Source organism: Asterias amurensis, chromosome 11, assembly GCF_032118995.1.
Source record: "Asterias amurensis chromosome 11, ASM3211899v1".
Lineage (NCBI taxonomy): Eukaryota > Metazoa > Echinodermata > Asteroidea > Forcipulatida > Asteriidae > Asterias > Asterias amurensis.
The window spans coordinates 1,563,880-1,589,751 of NC_092658.1; the positions used below are offsets into that span (position 1 = coordinate 1,563,880).

Sequence of the window (25,872 nt, forward strand, 5' to 3'; positions counted from 1 at the left end):
ACTGTAAATTGTTGAGCATAACATGGTCTTTAATATATCAAAAGTGGAGAATGCTCAAAATGTTTGTAATTTTCCAGAGATGTCAACACGTATCTTGGAATTCGATAAACAATTTGAATGTTTGATTTCTCTGAAATAATATTTAAAGCAACTCCACATAGTTACGATACAAACAAGGTAATTCAAAAAACCACCTATTAAATAAATGTGCCGTGATAAGCGGCCTTCTTTAATACCAAAAACATGTCAAATGCAGTGCATATAATTTCAATAGAAATGTCCGATATGTGTAGTTCTCCAGTGACCGGGGGTGACAGAATGTCTGGAAGCATGATACTTATGGGACACCTTGGGGACAAGGATGATCCAGGCCATCCAAATAATGTGTTTGAATTTGGGAACAAGGATGTGTGAGATTAAAACCTGCAAAAAAACATCGGTTTTGGGTTTCAGATTCTTTATTAAGAAACAAAATTAAAGACGCAGGGAAAACTGATCTGTTTGTGCAGATTCGGTGTTAGGCAGGAAGGACGGTTTTGGACAAATTTAAATGTAACTGATTATAATGGTGGTTGCAATGTACTCTGAATTAATGGTCTTATAGAAAACTGGTTTTAAATTTGAAGGGAGGGTGAGATAAAGTATTGGACCATCACTTTTTCACTCATTATGATTACCAAAATGGTTCCTTATGACTCATCTGAAGGATGCAGCAATAATCAGGCCTGATACTTCACACAGGCAACGAAGGCGATTGCCTCCATGCCCCCTGCGCATTGCCATGGTGCCCTTGAAATGCTCCAGTATAAACTTACAATTTCCTCATAGGGTGTCCTTTACCAATAGAAAATGCCTTGTTGCCCTTGCCCTTTCAAAAACGAAGCATACAGGCTTAAGGACACGAGTGACACGACTGGGACTCAAACCCACACTCAGCTGATCAGAAACAACAGAGCTTGAATCCGGTTCTCTTAACCGCTCAGGCCATGGCGCGCAAACGCGACACAACAGTAACACAAACACTTTCTTGAGAACTTCAACATGAGTTACTTGAAATAAAACCCCATCTTTATTTCATAAAATCAAATGTTATTACTAATAATACATCAACCGTATGATGGAAGTATTTTAAATGTATATGCATAGTACATTTTTATATTACTTAAATTTGGTACAAAGCCACTGTCTGGGGTGTGTTCTACTCAAGGGCATAACGCAAATGTTTGCCAACATAAACCCGCTTGAAAAAAGGAAATGTGAAACAGATTGGCAGTTTTCAAGCATCTTAAAGACACTGGACACTATTGGTAGTTGTCAAAGACCAGTCTTCTACCTTTGTGTATCTCAACATATGCAATAACAAACCTGTGAAAATTTGAGCTCAATTGGTCGTCGAAGTTGCGAGATATAACAATGAAACAAAAAAACACCCTTGTCACAAGTTGTGTGCTTTCAGATGTTTGATTTGGAGGCCTCAAATTCTAAATCGGAGGTCTCCTAATCAAATTTGCAGAAAATTACATCTTTCTCGAAAACTACGTCACTTCAGAAGGAGCCGTTTCTCACAATGTTTTAAACTACATGTATCAACCTCTCCCATTACTCGTTACCAAGAGTTCCCCTCTGACACTTTCCATGGCAGATTAAATTAATTCATCCTCATCTTCAGATGATTTAAAGCGCTTGAGAACCTGGTCCCAGTTCACTCACACAATATTCATGCATTAAAGGCATTAGACACCTTTGTAGTTGTCAAAGACCAGTGTTATCACTTGGTGTACCTCAACATGTGCATAAAATAACAAACCTGTGAAAATCATGAGAAATTACCCCCGCTAAAGAACTACGTTACTTCAGAGGGAACCGTTTCTCAATGTATTCTACTATCAACAGCTCTCCATTGCTCGTTACCAAGTAAGTTTTCATGTTAACTACGTTTTTGAGTAATCACAAATAATGTTTAGTGCCTTTAAGGTGGGGTTTGGTTAGAGGAGGATCTTACAATGTCTCCCAGTTTCATGAAAAGTTAAAGATGAACTTTACATGCATCTTCGACATGTCAATTAAGGAGATTCCAAACCAAGAATTGATCGACACTTCTTAAACCCTGGTTTTTCAAACCGTTCAATTGTTTGAATCCTTTATAAAAGTTAATATGTACAAAACGCTAACCTGTGAAATTTCAATTTTTACAGCCATTGGACACTTTCGGTAAACAGTATTTTCCAAAGGCCCACACTTTATGTATCACAACTTACATATAAAATAACAAACCTGTGAAAATTTAGGCGCAGTGGTCATCGGAGTCGGGAGAAAATAACAGGAAAACCCACCCTTGTTTCTGCATGTTTTGCCGTGTCATGACATGTGTTTAAAATAAATCTGTAATTCTCGATATTAAAAATTGGTAATTGTTTTAATGTTTTCTCAAAAAGTAAAGCATTTCATGGAATAATATTTCAAGAGAAGTCTTTCACCATTACCTTCTGTAAGCCCTGTAAGTTATTTGTAAATCTGTGAACTTTTGTTTTGTTTTTCTGTTCCAAAAGTGTATAATGGTTGCAATATTGCAGAAAATCTGGAGCAATTATGTCCACAGGAAGAGTAACCCGTAATTGAAATACGCATCTGAAAAACGTTTCTCAGATATTCATCTTTTTTGGATAAAAACTGACATTTTTTCTATAACCGCATTTCTTCAAAGTGAACTGATACTCAAAAGGCTTGATATAACTAATTTTGCTGACTTTCTAACCGAGTCAGTCTTTAATGCCATTTATTTTAGGAATGATTATAATCGTATACTTTCCCTTTAAAGATAAACTCTCTTTGACATGTCAAAGATAACTCCAACCCGAAAATTGGTTGACACTTCTTATCTTAAAGACTAAAAATTATTTTGGAGATGGTGGGATAACACATATTTGGCAGCACAAGCAAGGAATGAAAAGGCCCAGTGATCAGTGGTAATTATGTTGGAAGCGCTTTTAGACCCGGTGTATAAAGCACTAAATAAAAACAATCAGTTTTTATTGTTATAACACCAGGTGTGATTTACTTTATGAATTTTATCTCAAAAACACAAAATGTTGACATTTTGAGAGAAGTACAAATAAAAGATGACTCAAAATTGAGCTGTGATCATCATCATACTCAATAAATTCTGCAATTTAAACTCTGGTGGGATAAAACAAAGAGAAATTTAGCTATGACAATCTTGTCTAACAATGTTATTTGAGCACTGATCACCACACCTAGTATTGTTTTTAACAAAATTGACGATGGGTTTAGGGCAGGGCTCAGTTTTATAAAGCCAAGAAAATCTGGCTTACCAGAAACAAGTTACCACAAAGTTAACATAGTTTCAACTGGTGCTCCAACCATGTTTTGCTAAGCAAAACAAATTTGTTGAGCAGTATTTTCTGCTTAAAAATGAAATTGGTCCGAGGTGGGATACATCTTATAGCAATTTTTAACGACACTGATGCATTCATGATGGTAAAACGTTTACAACCAACAAACTGTTTTGTATGTTCAATGGTGACTTTTATAGGCAGAGTGGTCTATATTTGCTTCCTGCAGTATTTTTTGAGCATTGGAAACAGTGGTAGCTGTGCACGGGTACAAACTATATTGTCCCTTACCATCGTGGGAAATCAACCAAAAAGTCAAAAGGTGTTTGAAGTTAATAGATGTTAAATTTGCATAAGGGACAAAGAATACTCATTTTGGTTTTACCCATATACACCTATGTGTATATTGACCCCTCGCACGCGCGTCACACGCGGCGACTGATGCCACGCTCACCATGTTGGTGGTCAATAGGCTTACGTGTAAACGCCGCGTCACCTAAAAATGCGTACTTCACTGAATAACACACGTTGACATTGACCACCAAAATGGCGCATCCAAGATTATTCTGATGATGACGTCAGGTGAAACGGGTCAATATATGAGAAAAATCATAGGCATATTACTTGAATGTTTTAATGTTGCATAATGGTGCTGGGTCAAAACTGGGTGAATTTCCACCATTCCAATATTCAGCTACACATAAATGAACACATAAATTTTCACAATTTTGTTTCCCTTTTCAAGAGTACTTCAGACCCATGCAAGTTACACAAAAGAGAGTTGTCACAACTATAAACAAATTAAAAGCAAGTAAATAAAGGGACAGGGGAACTTGAAGAATTATGCCTTTCTATTAAGGGAATGAAAGGCATCTATTCACACACGTCTTTAAGTAGTTCAATCAATTATACTTTCTCAGAAACTACATTCCTATTTTGTATTCTTCAAAAGTAGTTCTCGGCATAAGCATGCAAAATAACAATAGCGATAACAATTTTGTTTAAAGGAACACGTTGCCTTGGATCGGTTGAGTTGGGTCTTTGAAAAGCGTTTGTAACCGTTTGTTATAATGCATATGGTTAGAAAGATGTTTTAAAAGTAGAATACAATGATCCACACACATTTGCCTCGAAGTTGCGTGGTTTTCCTTTTACTTTGCGAACTAACACGGTCGGCCATTTATGGGAGTAAAAAATTTGACTCCCATAAATGGCCGACCGTGTTTGTTGACGAGGTAAATGGAAAACCATGCAATTTCGAGTGATACTTTTGTGGATCATTATATTCTACTTTTAAAATATCTATCTAATCATATGCATTTTATAACAAACGGTTACAAACGCTTTTCAAAGACCAACTCGTCCGATCCAAGGCAACGTGTTCCTTTAATTTGGCACATTTTTGTCCCCCTCATATATGTGTATTTGCTTTCTTTTTTCCCCGCACCATTTGAGACTGGAGGTCCTTGCAGTTCTCATGTTTCATTCGCAGAATTCCACATTACCGAGGTAAATTTTGTCCATCTTGGATGGCAAATCTACAAAAATAAAAAAAACAATTGCACTTTCCTAAAGAACAATGCTGATTATTATTAGGAGTGCCTCGTCTCTAAGACGTGGCAGGCTTTCTCGTAGAAGCAAAACATAAACCCAACCGTCCCGAAAGCTTTGAGGGTGCTGGGGGACAGACCCTTGTAGAGCCCCCCGAGCCCTTCCTCCTTGACGATGCACGAGATGCAGTGCAGCATGCTGTTGTAACGCCGCACCTTGCCAAAGGACTTCCTCGCCTCCTCGAAACCTTGAACCTGAAGACGTTTCTTGAGAAGGTCTAGCGGGTATCCTACTGTTTTGGCACAGATCCCGGAGAAGGCGCCGCATGTAAATGACTTCACGGCAGCTGAAGTAAAACAAAAATCAAACAACCAAAATATGATTGAATTAAAATATAATTACCCGGCACATTTTTAAAATAGATCAAAGGGAATGTGGTATAGGATTTCAGAAGCAGACTTTCGATTCATTAATTCATGTACAACATTATAACATAGTTAGACAAGTAATACATCTATTTCAATGTTGCCATGATTTAATACATTTGTATGCAAGTCGTGAGAAAATTGAGGTTTATGACACACCCTTGGAGTATAGCCCTACATTGTGGATAATCAATCGACGCTACATGTATTTGGATGGATGTTCGAGCGTTAGCACAACATTCAGTGGTGTAAAACTGATGTTTCGACCAAATAAAACATTTTTTTGCAAACTTTCAATTGAATAAAACACCTCCCAAGATTGGTTGCTTTATTTCCAACAAATTCAACACAATTTTGAATACTCATTTGACATTGTTACAATCTGTGACTATCTGTTCTGTATTTATGGCTTTCCAATAAATTTCAAGACTTTCAGAAAAGATTTGCCTAGAAACCTTTAAATTTCCGCCTCCTCTAAATTGTGTACTGCGCCACAGATAATTACGATGCACAACTAAAAATTACAATTATGTCTTAATCATAGTTTATTGCATGTTACTATAGTTTTTTATTGATTGATTTATCACTGTTATTGTTTAATATATTAGAGAACTCTGAGTTCCGCTGTTTCTTTGTGCGACTAAATGAGTCCTGTTTTTTATTGGCGATTACGTATCTCAGCGAAGTTCCGTTCTGTGAAGGGTGCACCTTCTTGGTTATTTGTATCTGGGAGCAATTTCATTTTGTCAAGAGATTGTCCGCAAAATGTTGGCGAGCAAACTGCTGGGTGTTGTTGGTATATTTTTGATGGCAGACTACGCCGTTGTAAACGGGCGGTGTTGGAAGCCATGCCCCCCTACTTGGAGCCGGTGGCAAGACAAATGCTACAAGATACATGCTGCCCTTACATGGGAACAGGGCAAGCAGATTTGTGTTCAGTTGGGTGGGGTGATGGTTGTCCCTCAATCCAATGAAGAGTTACAACACCTTCTCAACATGTGCAGGTGCAAAAAGTTCTGGATTGGTTGCAACGATATTGCAGTTGAAGGTTTGTATACAATTCTGGAAATGATATAGTTCTTATAGTTCATTATATTTTACGACAAATTGCCAGCACAAGGCCAAAATGCCACCCAGGGAAAAACTGGGAATAATGTGAAAACCTGCCACAGTAGTATTTGAAACATTGCATGGTAGAAATACAACATGGTAAAGGTTTGCAGTAACAACATTGTCGATAATCTCTAAATGAACTGGTGGGGAGGTTCAGAAAAAAACATTGGTTTGAACTCAACCTTTCTGATCAGTGTTTGCTCTGATCGTCACAGGCAGCATTGTGAATAGAATGTGTAGGTCTCGTGCAGATCAGAAATGAGAAAACAACTCAAATTGCAAGGGTCGTGGGTTTGAATCCCACCCGAGTAACATGTCTGTGATATTTTTTTCACAGGACTTGGGAAAGTACTGAGTATACAGTGCTTACACACATCAAACCAAAATTAACATTCTTCATCCTCGATGCAAATTTAACATCTATTATAACTCAAATGAAGACTATATATTTTTCAATGAATTTTACAAATAAAACCTCTTACAAATAACCAAGACCATTGAAACTTTTATTTGTAAGCCAAAATTAATAATATGTAATTATCAAAATAGGAAGATTATATTCAACTGATAACAATATCCATCCACTGCTGATCTTCAAGAGATTATTTTTGATAGGACGTTTTTTTGTCAAAGTCCAGGAAATTGCATTCCATTAAATCTGTAAATCACGGTATAAAATGTTTTTTTCTTTTGATCCCGGTATCATGATGAGCGTGTACATAATCATGACTTAGGTTAACCTTTGTTTTGTTTGTTCAAGGATATTAAATAAACGTTAGAGGGTGGAAACTTGAATCCATTTTTGAACACAGTGTGTACTTTCCATACGATCTTGACGCTCCAAACATTTGATGTACACACTGTAATGGGACTTTTTATTTCTGATTGACTTGGTTCAGGTACCTGGGTTTGTTTGGACGGGGAAGGTACCATTAATGTAGAGGATAACAGATGGGCTGATGGGCAGCCAGACGATGTCTCAAACAACAGCAATTGCGTGGTAGGCCGTGCTAAAGGATGGAATGATGGAGATTGTGAACTCACACACAAGTTTTTCTGTCAGCGTCCCGTAACAAAAGGTTTTAAAACCCTTTAATAATGTGTTTTAGTTTGTGACTTTGAGTAGTGATTTTGAAAAAACATTAATATTTGACTGTATACAACTAGCTGAACATACGGTTTTGCAGAGTACATGTAACTCATCGTTCTCAATTAAAATATTTCTCATGTTAGCTTTTATCGCCCCAAGCACCCAATCAGAAGGCAATGTGGTTAACTGCTTGCCCACTTTGTGGAAATCATTTATAAAATACCAAGCTAATAATTAAATGAGGGGACATTTTGCTTAGTAAAAAAAGAAAAGAAAATGTTGTATGGAGTCATCAATCTTGATATTTTAACCAAACTACTTCAAATTCTGTTTCCAAGATATATTCTCAAAGCGGAGCATTCGACAAGGTCACTTTGTATTAATTGTACATCTTGCTATAATGTTTATGCTGCAGTTAAAGCTAACAAATTGTGATATTAGTTATAAAATATCAGTTTCATGTAACTGTGTGAAAAATAACTTTAGGCGTAAAGGTACGGACACGTTTGGTATATTCTCACTTTGTGTATCCCAAAATTTGCATAAAATAACAAATCTAATTTGGACTCCATTGTTCAATGAGGTTGCAAGAGAATAATGAAACAAACCTTGTCGTGCAAATTTGTGTGCATTCAGATGCCTCAAAAAGGCTTCAGGCTTTTTAATATATATTTTTGAATATTTGAGTGAGAAATTACCTCTTTCTAAAAAACTGTTACTTCAGAGGGAGACGTTTCTCACAATGTTATACTATCAACAGCTTCCCATTGCTTGCTACCAAGTAAGTTGTTATGCTTACAGTTATTTTGAGTAATAACCAATAGTGTCCAGTGCCTTTAACCAATTGGACATTCCAACTGGTAGAACTAAATGACGTACATGTAGTTGTTTGAAAACCAAATTTTCAATAAGAGGGAAGTTGTCACACATTCAAGCATTCTTATGATCAAGTACATGTATAAAGCATTTACATTTTACTCCTTTGATTAGTTTTTTGAATCGAGGTTAGAAGCTTTTGGGAGCTGACATAAATTTGAAGAATTTGCAAATATTTATAGTAATCTTTTCAGAAATTATTTTTTTCTGGCTGCCATCTTAAAAAATATAGTATTAAAAAGGAACTTTAAGACTTCATAAAAATATAGAAATACTTCTCAAAAGACAATGAAAGATGTAACATGCATTCCATGTGTGCCGATATCTGAAAAACGCAGCACCATTTGATAAGGTTTGCAAGTTTTTTATTGTTTTCATAATGGTTTCAAATAATATTGACTTTATGTTTGTTTTGAAAGGATCTAACTATTTGACGAAAGGTGATGTCTTTGGTTTGTTCTTTGGTTTCAATCATGTCTGGTTTGAGGGTAAAGGAAGGGTGTACGTAGGGTGGAATGGAAATTGCAAAAAAACATGAACCAATAAAATCGGAAAAGAACTTGCAGTTTGGTAGCATCATTGAGATTTTGGCAAACTTTAGTTTTAACATTTTTGTGGTAATATAATATATTAAACATATGCAGCTGCCTTGTATCAATGTTAATACGTTAAGTGATGTTTGAAGCTTGGACATGGTGTGGAAAATAAGAAGTAACTATCAATAGTTCACATGCTGGTACAACCATGTATAAAACCGGTTAATAATTGGGTCTCAGAACTCATCACTGCAATATTACCTATCTTTGTGAAAGCTTGTATATATACTCAGCACCTTGAGTACATGATGTTTTGTAGATATGTGCGCTATATAAGACTTCTCTATTATTGTTATTATTATTATTATTATTACTAGTAACGTATTGTTTAACCAGTTAGTGTTCATGTTCAGAGTCTTAACTGGGTTATTTTATGTGCATTACACAAGACACAGGAACAACAGAAAATCACATCCAAATGAACTTATGTCATACTATGTAAGGGATATATTCAGGATTAATTCATAAAACAAAGTATAATAAACAAAAACTCAAATTTGGAAAATTAAAAAAATCAAAACATTTTAAATAATTTAATCACATTTCTTTTTTTTTTTTTTTTTTTTTTTTTGGGGGGGGGGGGGGGGTTAATTATCATACTTTCCACAGCTGCATTTATTCTGATTGATTTTTAGAATCTTCAAAAAGAAATTCCAACTGCCACTGATGGAATTGACTGGACAGCAGCAGTAGAAAAATAAATTCCACACATTTGTGAATTGTTGGTAATCATCCTTGAAGAACCTTGAGCAAGGTCAAGCAATGTTGATTACAAACATACGCTGCGGAAGTTTTTCCTTATAGGTCTTGGAATGCTTAAAGGCACTGGACACTATTGGTAATTACTCAAAATAATTGTTAGCATAAAAAAACATACTTGGTAACAAGCAATGCAGAGTTATATATTAGAACTAGAGGGCGCACGAGTGATGCTTCGTGCACAAACGCCACGGGACCGCAAGATGACAAGCGCGTCATTCTGCACGCGCGTTGAATATGAAATACACGTTTGAGTTTTTTTTTATTGAACGCTCACGCGATGCTGTTTGTTCAATTTACAAAATGGCCGCACAAACACACGCTGTGAGATAGCTGTTTTGTCAGCTTAGAAAATGGCCGCCTGCTCGCATACCGGGGCGCGTATATAGGCCAGTGCGCGCTCTATTTCTTATATATATAACTCTATGTATATAACATTGTAAGAAACGGTCCCCTCTAAAGTAACAAAGTTTTTGAGAAAGAAGTATTTTGTCACTAAAATATCTGAATTTGATTTTGAGACCTCAGAATTAGATTTTGAGGTCTCGAAATCAAGCATCTGAAAGCACACGCCTTTGTTTCTTCATGCAAACTGGTCTTTCACAATTACCAATGGTGTCCAGTGTCTTTAAAAAATATACATGCATCATTTTGTCATAACCATCGCAGTCCAGAGTCTGCACATCATTTGTTGTCTACCCAGAAAATATGTCTCGCTAATTTGTAATTTTCCAATATTTTCTTCTCTTTTGAGAAGTGTCTTCAGTCTAGTGCCTTTTCAAAGACACTGGACACTATTGGTAATTGTCAAAGACCACTCTTCAACTGCATCACTGTATCTCAACTGCATAAAATAACAAACCTGTGAAAGTTTTAGCTCAATTGGTCGTCAAAGTTGCGAGAAACTACGAAAGAAGAAAAAAACCTGGTCACATGAAGTTGTGTGCTTTCAGATGCTTGATTTCGAGATCTCAAATTCCAATGCTGAGGTCTCAAAATCAAATTCGTGGAAAATTACTTCTTTGTCAAAAACTATGGCACTTCAGAGGGAGCCGTTTCTCACAATGTTTTATACTATCAACCTCTCCCCGATACTCATTACCAAGTAAGGTTTTATGCCAATAATTATTTTGAGTAATTACCAGTAGAGTCCACTGCCTTTAAAGTCTTTTTCTTTTAAATTGCTTTGTATTGTTCAAGGTTGTGATTGTAATTTTCTAATGAATTGTTTATTGATGTAACGTAAATTTAGCTGCAATTCAATCTTCTGATTGTGATGGCTTTTTTTCTTCTTCAAATAATAAACCATTTATCTCATCTAATCTAACCTAGACCTTGGTAATTACTCCAACCACACAATATTACTTGGTCAAGAGCACTGTTGACATAAGACATTGTTAGAAATTACCCCAGCCTTCCACGTAATTGAAAATGAGGAAATTTTCCAATAACAAATTTCAATCTGAGCAAAGACTTGCTCTATTATCTGAGAAAGGCTTCAGTCAAATTACCAGATGAAACCAGTTCACTTCTGCGAACACAAAATGTGCAAAACTCATACAAAACATACAGCATCTTATAAAACTGTCATTCCAGTTTGTGTGCAATTTTAACAATGGCACCATGGCTAACATTGCCAGTACACAGGCAAATGTTTTATGGATACTTTGCAGTAAAGATAGAGAACCAGTTTACATCATTGGTTAAGAGTTATGTAGCACAGAGAAATTTGAAAGTTTCTACTTTGTCCACTTGGCAGCTTAAATGCAATATGAAACTAGGCTCAGAACCTTATGAATATGCATGAACACTAAGCTCTGCCCCATTGCGTATTGACTAATCACCACGAAACCAAGGTCCAACAAATAAGGTCCGACATGCGTGCGTGTATCTTGGCGCGCACAGCAGAGTTGTGCAGAAAGGCATTGGAGAGCCCCACGTGTTCTTGCTCACACGTGCGTCGTGGGCGGAGCCTACTGGATCGGTCTATTGACAGCAGAGTTTTTAGTTTAATATTGGTCTTTTAAGACATAAAACACTCTGCAAGAAATTTTTACTGTAATCATTTATAAAAGTTAATGAACAGATGAGATTTAAACAATGTGGAAATTCATCCAAAATGGTTTGCAGGCCTGGGTTTCCTTTTGTTCTAGACCCGGTGTCATAAGAAAATGTCCCCAGGAGATTCTGACCCCATATGGGAAATTAACATTGGCTGAAGGAGGTTGATTCAAAAGAGGGCGCTATCAGAAGACGTTGTACACAGTTTGACTGCCGTGGGGGGGGGGGGGCTGGTACAGAATCTACTGCCTCACTTGAACACAAAAGCTTTCCAGATTTACACAATTCAGGAGGTTTTCTGACTCGTTTTGACATGATGTGGACAATTTCTTTCACCCTTTGGCGACAGCTTTACTTATTTACAAAAAAGTTAAATCATCACATGCTTAACTGTTAAATGAATGAAATTTTGATTACAGAACTTGTAATTCAAAACTATTACAAATACATGTGAAACATCCATCATGGACAAACTTTGTAGAGTATTTCCATAACATGTATGTGATACAGACATGAGGAGAAAGTGTTGAAGTAGACAGATGCACATGGGAAGAGGATGAGCAAGGGCATCTCTCAAACCTTGGCTTGGACTCCGGCTCCACCGGAACTTCGAACTACTACCGCGTGCAAAATAAACGCTGCTCCAAAAATGTAGAGGACTTAAGGCCGGGTGCACACTCACTGTGTTTCCACTGCATACGCAGCGCACCGAGCACAAGCCGAAGACGGGGCTCAAGCCGAGGTTTCAGTCAGGCCCTATGTTCGACTATGATGTATGCGACTGTGGATATATCACTACATCTCTGATGGTACGCTGCAGACCTTGATGTCATTTGGGTATCATAGATCATTGAGCGCATCGGTTGATATACAAAGGCCATAGGCAATGCATAAAAAAACCTAATACTTCATTTATTACTTTACAATATGTTTTCCCTCCTGTTCTCGTGCTAGTCTTGAGACTAGTCCAGTTGAGTCTGAGCGAGTCACTTATGTTTCGAGTTTGAGTCCATTAAAAACCTAGACTCAAGATGACCGATCTAATGTCCAAGACTGGTCTAATGTCCAAGACTGGTCTAATGTCCAAGACTGGTCTAATGTCCAAGTCTGGTCTTTTTTAAGAGGACGCCATAACACCCAGACACCAATTGTTCTCAGTGATTTTCCAGAGAAAAAAAAAACGTAAACAATTGAGTTTCATATACCGTAAATTTCTTGGTGATGATACAAAAAGTTGCAATGGCCTCATGTTTCCACCCTAACCCTAACACAGACCTCAAACTAACCCAAACCACTCACAACAATCACAATGGTGCTATGTTTTGTAGTGCCCTTCGCCAAATTGCAACACAAACTTTTTATTTTTCTTATAGAAGTGTCCCTTAACTGAGTGAAATTGCTGTGCCTCTTCAAGAGTGAGATTCAATTCCTACCAACAGAGTCTTTATTTCATCAGACTTTGAATTCTGCTCCGGCTTTAATGTGAGCGTGTTACCATTTCTGCTTGATCCCTTTGGTTTTGCTGCATGCAAGCAACAAGTAGGCCGAGCGAGAGCGAGGGCAGTATTTGCACTTAAAGGATCCCAGTCAACTACTCCGGTCGATTTCACAAAGAGTTAGGACTAGTCCTAACCTTAGGACTAGTCCTAACCTTAGGACTAGTCCTAACTTAGGACTAGTCCTTGGAGATTTAAAAAACGTATGGCTAGTCTTAAGTTGGGTCGAGTAACTCGTCCTAACTCGAGATAAGACTATAGTCGTAACTCTTTGCGAAGTCCACCCCTTGGAGTTGAGGATTAAACCATGCATGCACATTCGTGGATATCTCATTTGGTAGAGCACCGGTCTGTTAATCCGGAGGTCGTTGGTTTTAGTCCCGCTCCAGTCAATCATTCTTTGTTCAACAAACCCAAATTATAAAAATAATTCACTCATTCAGTTTCCCTTGTGGTTGATTACTTGACACTTACTTGTTTCATGGACACTAGCGTCTACGTTTACAGGTATGAAGAACTCCCATACATGCTTGAAGAGTGCATAGAAGCCAAACTGGAAACCAGCTAAAGGGAAGACTTGTATCATGGTAGGGACTAGACCTCTGAAGAACGTACGCACACCGGCTTCCCTGTACATTAAGCGCACTGCTTCTAGACTGGTGTTATATAGCTGCAAAACACAAGACAGAAGAAGGCAAGGTTTCAGACTTATTTACGCATCTGTAAACTTTTTAATGCTTTGTAACGCTGAGGCGTTAAGCTACTACTGATGTTTTGTGCGCTTGCTTTTGATTGCGGGCAAGCACTCAAATGACAATGGGGAACTTTTAAGATACTAGGTGGCAACAAACTTTCCAGGTTAAATCATCGTTCTCAGTAATGCGCGCATGTCCAGAAATATGTAAACAATGGAAATATACCTGGTAACTCTGCGTCCACCTAGCGTTCCAAAGACTCCCGGTCGCTTCAATATTTCAAATATAGACAGTGGAAGTCTTACACATTTTCACACATCTATTGAACCACTTGTGTGACACTCACTGCTTTTACGTGTGAATGATTTAAAACACTCATGCATTGAATTGGGTCCAAGTTCTTGAATACATGCAATACTTGCACAGTCCATTGTTGGATAAGCACACTGGCTATAATTCACGCATTTTATAAGCCTGGTAATACCTCTTTTGCTCCTTTAAAGGGCAAAAGTATACCTTGGTTTTTGTCCTTTGACAGTTCTAATCCTATATAATGTAGATCAATACAACATGTGAAAACAAAAGGTGGTTGTGTTTTTTAAATATCACCTAAAATCCCGAGAAAATAGTTATGTCCACACAGGAATATTAATCCCTAATTAGATGCTGAGGTGCTGTAGTCTTTGAGAAACGAGTAAAACAATGTCATGAAAATATGTTTTCACATGCTGAATTAATTTTCGTCTCATGATCAGTGAGACAAAAATTATTTTCCTGACATTGTTTTACTCATTTCTCAAAAACTACAGCACCTCAGCAAGTACTATTTTCAGGGAAGCTTTCTACTATCATTATCTTCAAACTGTGTAAGTTTAGTGTAAATCTGTGGACATTGTGTTTTTTTGTCCCCAAAAAAGTACATAGACTCTTTAAAGGAGTGACAAATAAAAGAAGATAAATCACAAAATTGCAAGGCTCTTCTTACCTTGGGCTCTCCTTGTGCAATAAACCTGGTCCTCACAACATCGATGGGTTGACACACTACAGTTGATAAACTGCCCGCTAAACCCCCACACATGAAGTGAAAGAAGGGTTTCCCTAGACCCGTAGTCAAGTCCTTGGATAGGAAGGGGTGGCTGGCTGCTGTTAAATACTCAAACGTTGTAAACTGGGGAGAAAAGAAAAGAGAAATGTTATTACTAGAATGGTACTGCATGTAATTTTATTAACTAGAATACTAGGCCTACTAATTTTGTAATGGAAGATAATTTTGTTTAAAAAAAATTCATATTACACTAAAATACAAGTACACCATTTAATGGCCTAGTTTTCTGAGACATTACTTACTCTAATAAGAATATTTAATATTTAGTAGGCCTAAACTATACAAATGCACACAGTGTGGAAAGATATCAAATGTGGTTACTATTATTTGTATGGAAGTTGCCGCCCATCACAAGACACAAATGCCACTTGATGGGGTAGAAAATACACAGTATAGATGTAACCACGAAAAATATGAATAAAAACAAAGTTAAATTTCACTCCTCTACACAGACTTAAAGCAAAACCATTCACACTCAAGACATTACGCAAGAGCTAAATTACATCTATCTGGCTGTCTAGTAATGAAACAAATGGACTCTACAAAATGACAAGGTTATCCGTACGGCCTGAACATACCTGTGTAGAGAAAATGATGAAGAAATGTCATTTTAAGAAATAGGAGAAAAACACCAACTGGGGAAAAACAAAATCAGGTATGGATGAAAACACAATACACATAATGCAAGGCTCCGGTCAGGGATTTGAACCCTGGACTACGGAGGTGAATGCAGCGGAAAAACCACTGAGCAAACACCAATGCCCAAATGGTTATAAAAGCAGTAAGCAAACCAATGGCAATGCACAACAGGAAGTAATTATACATACATTTGTAAGAAGATACATAAAAAACAAAGATAATGTACACAAGATCAAAATATCATAAATTGCACAATACAGAATTATTATCATCCTTCAAAATGGCCTTGCCCTCTCATTAATGAAATTCAAGACATGTGTGAAAGGTAAAAACTTAAAAGTTCACACACAAATAAAAAAAAATTAAAGCCAATTTCAAAGAGCTGTTCAAAAGGAAAATATTCTGCTTTGAACAGTTTTCTGCTCAGCAAAAATATGCAGGCTACCACTCAGTCACAGATAGTATGTGATAAAATAAATTTTGGCTGTGGTAACCCTATTCTGGTAAGCAACATTTTGCTGTGCTTAGCTACTTTTTGTGGTTAAGCAGCTCTTAGAAGTATGGCTTCGACCTCAAATTATTTTTTACTATCACAGCCAGCTTTTATTTCTATCAAAACAATGCAATCAGACTGAGGCTGTTGGAGAAAAGTAGTCCGGCCCTTTCTATAATCCATAGCACTGGTATCTATTGGGGTTCTTGTATACAGGGAACCAGACAAGATGAGGTAATTACCTGAACGATCCCGAACACAACCGAGAGCAGCTGGGCAGGGGCGTGTCCTTTCCAGAATGCATACGCTCCTTCCTCTCGATAGATGGTTCTCCACGCCTGCGAGATACCAGTGTACTTAGACTTGGACGACAGTCCCTCAAGCGGTTCAACTTGCAACTGTAAATGAGCAATATAGGGAAGTGAGTCTTCAATTGACCGAAAAACCTATATGCCGAAAAGAGGAGGGGACAGATGCGTATCCCTTCTCAAATAGTTGAATCGTTCAGGAACCAAAATGGTACCAAAATGTTACCAAGAATACATGTAGGGGGGGTTAAGTGTAATATCTGGTTTCGCTAACTAAACAAGGGCAGTGGCTTGCATTGTGCCACCAAAGCTGAAATAAATCAAAGGAAACACGCACTGATAAGCCTACCAACTTTTGACCAATGAAGCGCTTTTGATACTTTTAACCTCAGCTGAGGGCGGTATACATGAACTTGGGATCCAACCAATCAAAATCTTACCTGGAATCGAATCTTGAGGACGTCTAACGGTTGAATGATCGCCCTGGTTGCCGCTCCACTAAACGCCCCCGCCAGGCCATGGTCCAGCGGGGTTAGTTGACTCTCCTTGTGTGGTTTATACCCAACCATCACTAGCCAAATTTCACTGACGATTTAATGACGTATAACATGTCTGCATCTGAAAATTCAAAGATGATGATAGAAATGTAAAGCTATAATGGCAGTTAGTATTAGTGTGTTGCTGCAATCATGGGTACATATTTTTGTGTGTGTCCTTTTTATGAACAACAGTTTGAACACCACTGATGTAACATAGCTCAATGTTTTTTATAATATCAATTAACAATCACTGTGTCATGATGAATAAAGTGTACTTTTTGTCGAACACAAGATCTGCAAGGAGCTACTCAATATTTCTCTGTCACTCATTTGGTATCTTTGTTACAGAAAGTGTACCCAGTATTGTGGGGCGGCTGTGCGCATTAACTTCTGGGGGCGTTCTCAAACCTTGGCTTGGGCTCCGGCTCCGGTTTAGGCTCTGCGCGCTGTGTACTCAGCTCGGCCTTTAACCCGCATTTTCAGTGCGTATTGCACGTACATCAGCAATGAGCCGGAGCCTAAGCCGAGGTTAGCAATTCTCAAAAAAAGGCTTTCATAACGACTGGTTTATTTTATTTTTTGGCCTGAATGGATGAGCCGGCGATGAACCTGTGAAATAATTACATGCTCTCATAAATTTCAGGCCGGAAATTTCAGCTGAAAGGGCAAGGCCATTTTAATTTTTTCAAAGGGCCATTGGAAAATCTTGAAGTCTATGAGAAACCTTTCAAAGATGAAATTGAAATATCTAGACTACCAACCTGTAGACTACGAAGACAGACTTAAGACACTGAAACTCAAAGGGCTGATCTCCTTCAAATATACAAAATCATGCATGGATTTGTATATTTGCATGGATTTGAGGCTGTAGAGAAGGACGACATGTTTGAAATCATCAAAGAATCCAGAACTAGGGGACACACAGGCTCAAAATAAGGAAGCCCCACTACAGATCTAAGACGAGGCTAGACCCAGTAACTGGGGCGTGACAGAAAATGTCAAAATTTCAAAAAAGGAATACATCACCCCAGTTACTGAGTCTAAGATGAGGCAGGTGTCATTTTCAATGCGAAGTATTAATAATTGCCATTAATTATCAATAAACTTATTCAAGTCTGAGCTCGAAAACCATTGGAAGCGCCACCCGTTGAAATACCACCCTTATCAATCAACATGTCCCCAATGCAGTAAAAGAGGGGCACATTTAAGCTGTAGCCTGTAGCTTCAATTCAAGCCTCCTCAACACCAAAAAAAAAGTAAGTAAGTTTGTTATGGAAACTTCTAAATCCAAATTCAGATTCAAGTTAAGAGAAAAGGACTTCACGACTTTCCACATGTGCCTCCACAACTGGAAGGTGTGTACCATGCATTGCATGCAACGGATGTGGAGTCGAACATTTGGGTTTGTGCAGCATGTACGTGCGTATTTTGTTCATGTGGTATTTATTTACAAAAACAAATTCTACTCCCAACCAGGTCAGTGATAAATTTGTTTAAAATAAAAAATGGGTTTTAAATCTTTGTTTTACTAAACGGAATAAAGGAACAAATAACAATTATCAACAACGAATTGTGAACACTTTGTTTTTGCAAAAAGTACTTACCCATTTCTAAACTATTAACCTGTTATTAGTCATACATTTCATCGTGTTTTGACGGGAAATCAAACAGTTTCGGTACTGCTGATTCAGTGAGAGTTGTTATTGTTGTTCGGCCAGCGATCGAACGTGCTCTATTACGTCAGAGCCCTTGAAAAAGTGTACCCAGTAGCCTTGTATAGGTTTATGCGTACTCGAAGGTTGGCACAAACATCAGATCCGACTAAAACACGACCCTTTAACTTTATAGAGATTTGTCATACAGAATAAAACATGAGAAGGATAAAGGGTATTTTTTTATACGAACACACGCAGCAGTAGGTGGGAAAAAAAGAAGGAGGGGCGGATCTAAGGGGTTGGGAACAACTTTCATCCTCCCTGAAAAAGAATGAAAAGTGTTATAAAACAGTCTATTTTTGCACTTGTTTGTGCAGTTTTTCATTTGTTTGTTAATAGGGTTTGCTGAAATACAAATGAATACAAAAGTATTTTTCTATATTTCTTTTACCACTACATTCAAATGAAAACATACTGAAACAGTTATTTTGGCAAGTGGATATTTGTTTCATTGAATGTTTGAATGTTTGTTCTATGTCCATCCATCCCCCCAACTCAACTGCGCTGTAGTTTATAAATTATTTCTACCTGCATGGTTTTATTCATGTTCTCTCTAAAACTTTTGTAACTAACATTTTGTTATGAGTTAAAGCACTCTATGTAAGTTCTTTATTATTTTTTCGTTTCAATTGTAGGCCTATGTTAAAGATTTGTTGACATTTTTAAAAAACGCATAAAAAAGGCCGGAGAAACTTTTACAACATCCTGAAGCTGCAAAGAAGAAAATTATGACGGGCGCCCTCTTTTGTTTGCAAATTGACAGTTCGGGGTAATATAACACAAACAACATCATAACGGGTACATTTTACACAACGAAGGTACACGATCGACTCGTCGACCAAACTTGCTGCCAAGTGTTGTGTGTGTATTGCTATTGGGAGACCAACTCACGAACAAGCGAGGGGGAGCTTGCTCGCGTTGTGGTCGGTCACTCTACAAATTGACTTCCGATCTCACCATTTCCATCCAAACACGATCCAAACAACATGACCAGGCTAAAGACTGACTGGAGTTGAATCAGTAAGAAAGCTTTGAACGTCGATGACTCGAGCTGAAACTGTTTGGGCGAGCGGTGATGCGCTGTGATGTGAAGTGCTAATTATTGACTTGAGATTTGATCGAAATGACCATCTGTTTTGTTGGGGCTTGTGTGTTGTTTTGACGCTTTCACTACATGTACCTCGGTTATGATGACCAACTTCCTCAGAATTTCAGGCTAACCACCGCTGACTGACACGACTGCTGACAAATTGAGGTAAATATAACATTTTAATTTTAAACAATACGTGTTTGTTAGTTCCACAGCAGTGTTGAACGATTGATTCCAGTTGTTTATGATTTTAATTTGCATTTTTTTTGTATTATTGTTCCTTAAATTACTGTATCGCCCTGGCCCTGTATCATGATGGCGGTGTGTAAAACAGTGTTGAATTGTATTTGTGCTATACTTTAAAGAGTTTTCAACTGACAGTGATTTTTTTGTAAAAGTAAAACGGATTGTAATTGGTTTTAAAGTTAAATTACCCGCTTTGTTGTTGTTCAGTCGAGTCAGTGGTCGTTGTTTTGTATTGTGTTTTTAAATATTCTCCACTCGCTGTCATTCATTTTATGAAAATTCATGGTTTTAACGTGTTGTCAAGCATATACACTGTTTTCTAGAAACTTTGAAACAAGTGTTTCACCGATCACAGTTTTGGGGCAAGAATAGGCTTCAACAATCTCTACTCTATGGGTGATTGCATCTTATCCAACAGCTCAAGTCTCAAGTCGCAATTGAGGCATTCAAGTACCAATTTTCATTTAGAGAAAAGAACAAAGTTTACAATCGGCCATTTTATTTTTACTCCTATTATCATCTTGACCTCAACAAACTTAGAATTGCCTAAAAATCATCAGGGAACTTGACATAACTTGTGTAGGTTTTTGTTTTGACTATTTTTAAAGTCTTAGAGCTGTTCTTTCTGTTCTAGTGATGAGGAGCCCTTATCAAACGAGCTAACGTTTCAAGGAGGGACATTCCTTGCTTCACAATGTCTTTCGTCAACTTGAAGAAGAAAGCCACAATCATCTTACTGTGCCTGATCTCTTTCACTGTCGGTTGTATCCTGACGTCGCAGTTTGGCACAACTAAACTACAAACACTGAGAGAAAATGTTCCCTTAAGACTTCAAGATTGGAGCCGACTGGGATTAAAAAGGGATCATGCAGAGGAGGTTATTCAAAATGAGACTTTGCCTAACCAAGTGGTACAGAGGACGCATTCTTACGCCAACAAGAGCATGGAGACGGTGGTCACCAAGAATGAAGATGAACTCATTGACGAGTATGAATATTTTGATGCCATGAAAATGAAGTTGAAGAAAAAGTTGCCTGACGAGTCCCGTCCAACGGAAAAACCTGTCTCAAAATACCATTATTTTGTTGAGGTGCAAGACCCCAGATCGAGCATGATTTTGCGCAAGGTAATCAGCAAGCTTCCCGCAAATCTTATGAAATCAGTTGTAACTAATAGCGGGCTTAACAACCCCAACAAGTTTGCCAATTTAAAGAATCCGGCCGTTGTAACTCAAAAGAAATGGGCTTTGCTAATTGATGGCATGCAGAAACTTGGTTACGAGCAACGTCTTCCGACTGTCCTTAACATTGGGGTCAAGAAGAGCGGAACGAACGCCTTTGGATTCTTCATCGGTCATCATCCTCAGATTTCTCACTCCATTGGCAATGAGGTCCATTATTTCGATTGGAACTACAATAGAGGAATTGAGTATTATCGCTCAAGAATGTCCTTCTCCAAAGCAGAATCTTTCAGCTTTGAGAAAACGCCGAGGTATTTTATCACCCACGACACGCCAAAAAATATAAAGAAGGATCTGCCCGGAAATCTGAAGTTTATCATATGCGTCCGAGACCCTGTGGAGCGAGCAAAGTCGGAGTTCAGACATGAAGCTGAGCTTAAAATGCGTCGCGGTAAGAAATCCAGAACTACCATTCAGAAGGAGGCAAAGGCTCAGACTTCTGCCTCGCAAGGAAAACTCTTTGAGAAAACAGTACTCGCGAGCGACGGACACGTTAATTCTTCCAATGAAATCGTAGACACGAGTGTTTATTCTAGACATTTCAAGAACTGGCTCGAGTACTTCCCTCGAGAAAGCTTTTATATCTTGAGCGATGAGCGAGTGAACAAGGACATCTACACCGAGTTGAAAAATATTGAGAAATTTCTTGGTCTTAAGCCATACTTTGAGAAGAGTATGTTTTATTATGATCAGACCAGACACGGTCCTTGTATGCGCGGAGACGCAAGACCCTGTCCGGCCAAGAGTACACCAGGGTTTCTTCCAAAAGCCGAGCCACAACAAGAGGTCATTAACAAATTGAGGGATTTTTACCGTCCATATAATCAGGAATTTGAGAAGCTTTCACAGATGACGTTTTCTTGGACAAATCTTTAAAGTTAAAAGACCTGGGACAGCAATGTAGGTATTCAGAAAGAAACATGTTTTAAGCTCATTTTTTTAAAAAACTGATTCCATAGTAACTTTATATTTTAAACCCAATTTCATAGAGCTGCTTTAAAAGTACATAAAGAAGCTAAGCAAAATTAAGCTTGCAGAATAAGGTGTCCATTGAAAATACCACTCCACATGCGCCAAATAAATCCTGCTTATTTTTTGCTGGACAGATCATTGTTTATTTGCTGATAAAGCAGCCCAATTTCAATTGAGCACAGCAAGAAGTATAATAAGCAGAAAATGGTTTAGCAATATTTTCTTCTTTTAAAGCAGCTCTATTAAATTTTGCCCTGGTCTTGGTGTCCCTTGAAAAAGTTGTCTATAGACTTTGAATTGTTAATGGAAGTGCCCATTTCCAATAATTAAAATCAAAATGGCCTTCTTCTTAAATGGCAAGCTTTTAGCTTGACCTATCCTGTTGGCAAATGACCTTTTAAGGTCAAGGGCAAATCCTGTGGGAGATAAAAGTGAATTGAGCTGTACACTTTTTGTGGATCCAGTGTCACTGAAAACATGACTGGAAATGATGGTAAATCTGTCATGTAAAAGTGTAACTAGAATCACAATGTTTACAAAAAAGTGGGATTTCATGGCAGCAAAGGTCAGGATTTGGTTCAAGGGTGTCAAAATTTGCTGGAAATTAAAAAACTGGGTGTCCAAATTGTTTACTTGCATTGCATTTGTAAATGATGTAAAACAGGGTGTCCAACTTTAAAATACATGTGTTGGGTGTTAAAAAGACACAGATATCCCATTTGCTTACACCATTAGCTTTTTCCTTTGTAAAGGCCACCTTTATGAGGAAATTGTACATTTCTATTCGAACTTTTCAAGGGGCATTGAGACCCCTGGGGCAGCAGAGGCCTGCCTCTGTGGTACATCAGGCCTGTTTTATTTTGACATCATCTGATGAGGCCTGTTTTTTATTGTGAAATCACACTCTGCCTAGCAATTAAGATTGATCAGACATTTTTAAAGGCAGTGGACACTATTGGTAATTACTCAAAATAATTATTAGCACAAAACCTTTCTTGGTAACGAGTAATGGGGAGCTATTGATAGTATAAAACATTGTGAGAAACGGCTCCCTCTGAAGTAATAGTTTTCAAGAAAGAAGTAATTTTCCACGAATTTGATTTAGAGACCTCAGATTTAGAATTTGAGGTCTCGAAATCAAGCATGAAAGCACATAACTTTGTGTGATAGGGGTGTTTTTTCTTTCATTATTATCTCGCATCTTCGACGACCGATTGAGCTCAAATTTTCACAGGTTTGTTATTTTATGCATATGTTGAGATACACCATTAAAGTGAGAAGACTGGTCTTTGACAATTACCGATAGTGTCCACTGCCTTTAAAGGGTCTGGGTACAAAGTACGACACAAAACACAAATGTCCACAGATTTACATTAAACTTACACGGTTTATAAAATAATGATAGGAGCTTCCCTTAAACAAATTCACTTGCTGAGGTGCTGTAGTTTTTGTGTAATTAATATTTAAAACAAATTTGATGAACATTATTTTAGCACGAGTACAACGGATTTACGCTATTCTCCTGAAGACATTGCCCTGGGATTTTACCTTTTTTTTCTCAAAAACTAACTAATGAGGGTGAAACTTCTACAGGTAAATTATACTACAATAATAACTACATTTATCTTCACTCACATGTGTGAAGGACAATGTGCGAGCATTCAAATTACTCTTTTGGGATCTAATAAAGATGAATTGAGTTGAGTAGGGATTCATGTCCTGGCCAAAAAATTGATCTTCAAAAGGTATTAAAACCCTTTAAGATAAATCTTAGTTCTTTGTAAAATCACAATCAAGCCCAGATTTGTTTGTTTACACAAGTGAAGTAGCAGAAGACACAGTCTAAAAATGAACAATTTTGTGGCCTTGTTGAATTTGCTTCAAATTCAGGCAGCCAATTTCAAGATCCAGTCAGCCAATTTCAAGATCCAGTCAGGCACACATACGTCATCCAGACTGTATTTTTCACAGATTGATTTTTCAAAATACGTCTCAAACATGAAGTGAGCAAACTGCAAATATGCTGAGCCGTCTTGTCAACACCTCCCAATGCTGTACCTCACAGGGGTTAATAAAGCGCAAGGAAATCCGAGTATACAGTATTATGGCATTGGAATCTTGAAAGCCAAAAACTGCATTGCCAGCTAGCTAGCTAGCAGTTAGATAGAGATCGTTGAGTGATACATGTATGTCAGCGTTAAGGCAAAGTATACCTTTGGTTTTTTCGAACCGTCAATTGTCATAATGCTATGATGAAGATGTGTACAATAAAACTAACCTGTGAAAATATAGTTTCAGTAGTGGTTGTGTTTCGCCGAAAATCTGGAGGGAACATGTCCACGCATGAAGATCAATTCATGATAGCATGAATAGAAATATACAATCTGAGAAGCATTACTGCAGTAATGCTTCTCAAATTCAAACTTAGGGGCATAAAAACTGATATTAATTTACATACCACATTTCTTTGAAATGAAATGTTTCTCAAGATGCGTTATACATGTACTACCGAATGCTGCTGTAGCTTCTAACCAATGGTTCTTATTGCCATTATTTTCAAGAGTGATTATCAAACGTATAACTTCCCTTTTCCTTTAAATCATCATGCAGGTAGAACTTGCAGTCCTGGTTGTTGCTTGAGCCATGTAATGCTGCATAGATTGTCTTTGTATTTCAGCACGTCTGGCTGTCAGTATCTAAACATTCCTAAAGGAAGTGACTAACGATTAGCAATGATTATAACGGAATAGTGGGGGAAGGGTTAGGGGGAGGTGGGGGGGGTGGGGTTGCTGGGCATAGAATCATCGGTCAAACACAAACTCAATGTTGAGTTTCATAGAATCATCGGTCAAACACAAACTCAATATTGTGGAATTTTGAAACTGTTTTTTTGTTTATTTTAAGCCCTACATCTAAGCTTTTACTGAAAGGCATTGGACACTATTGGTAATTACTTGAAATAATAATTGTTAGCATAAAAAATTACTTGGTAACGAGCAATGGAGAGCTGTTGATAGTGTAAAAAAAGGTGAGAAATGGCTCGCTCTGAAGTAAGGTAGTTTTTGAGAAAGAGGTAATTTCTCACTAAAAGGTTTGAATTGAATTTGAGACTTCAGCTGAGGTCTCGAAATCAAGGCATCTGAAAACACACAACTTGTTATTTTATGGATTGTTCAGATACACCAAGTGGGAATACTGGTCTTGCCCCCAATTTCACGAAGCGCTGCGACGCGTCGCAAGTGCAAGTTGCGACCGGTTACATGTCGTAAGTTGCGAACTCGTCGCAGCCGCGAGGCTGCGACGTGTCTTATAGGTCTGCGACGCAGCGCAAACCCTGCGATGCGTCGCAACTTGCGATGAGTTTCGTGAAATCGGGGGTTGGACAATTACCAATAGTGTCCATTGCCTTAAATTAAAAGTCCTTGTATTTACAAGGGAAAATTATTGTGTGAAAATATTTTGTTTGTTTGGTGGTTGAACAAAGACAAACTGGCTTGAGCAGGATTTAAA

At 37.8% G+C, this 25,872-nt stretch overlaps 2 protein-coding genes across 3 annotated transcripts; one reads left to right on the top strand and one right to left on the bottom strand.

Moving 5' to 3' along the window:
* Nucleotides 1–4,625: 4,625 nt before the first annotated feature.
* LOC139944260 (mitochondrial thiamine pyrophosphate carrier-like) lies at nucleotides 4,626–18,832 on the bottom strand. Of its 2 annotated transcripts, XM_071941240.1 has the most exons (7): nucleotides 18,704–18,818; nucleotides 17,861–17,964; nucleotides 17,001–17,178; nucleotides 16,495–16,650; nucleotides 15,001–15,183; nucleotides 13,795–13,990; nucleotides 4,626–5,250 (listed from the first exon to the last, which is right to left on the bottom strand). In XM_071941240.1, the coding sequence occupies exons 3-7, from the start codon at nucleotides 17,127–17,129 to the stop codon at nucleotides 4,946–4,948; spliced, it is 969 nt and encodes a 322-aa protein (XP_071797341.1). In that variant the 5' UTR covers nucleotides 17,130–17,178; nucleotides 17,861–17,964; nucleotides 18,704–18,818; the 3' UTR covers nucleotides 4,626–4,945. The 2 variants fall into 2 exon arrangements, with proteins under 2 accessions (XP_071797341.1, XP_071797340.1); XM_071941239.1 differs by lacking the exon at nucleotides 17,861–17,964 and having other exon boundaries at nucleotides 4,629–5,250; nucleotides 18,704–18,832.
* Nucleotides 18,833–19,637: 805 nt separating this feature from the next.
* On the top strand, nucleotides 19,638–25,136 carry LOC139943805 (heparan sulfate glucosamine 3-O-sulfotransferase 5-like). Its single transcript, XM_071940625.1, has 2 exons — nucleotides 19,638–20,069; nucleotides 20,785–25,136. Exon 2 carries the CDS (start codon nucleotides 20,845–20,847, stop codon nucleotides 22,264–22,266), a length of 1,422 nt encoding a protein of 473 aa, XP_071796726.1. The 5' UTR covers nucleotides 19,638–20,069; nucleotides 20,785–20,844; the 3' UTR covers nucleotides 22,267–25,136.
* The last annotated feature ends 736 nt before the right edge of the window (nucleotides 25,137–25,872 follow it).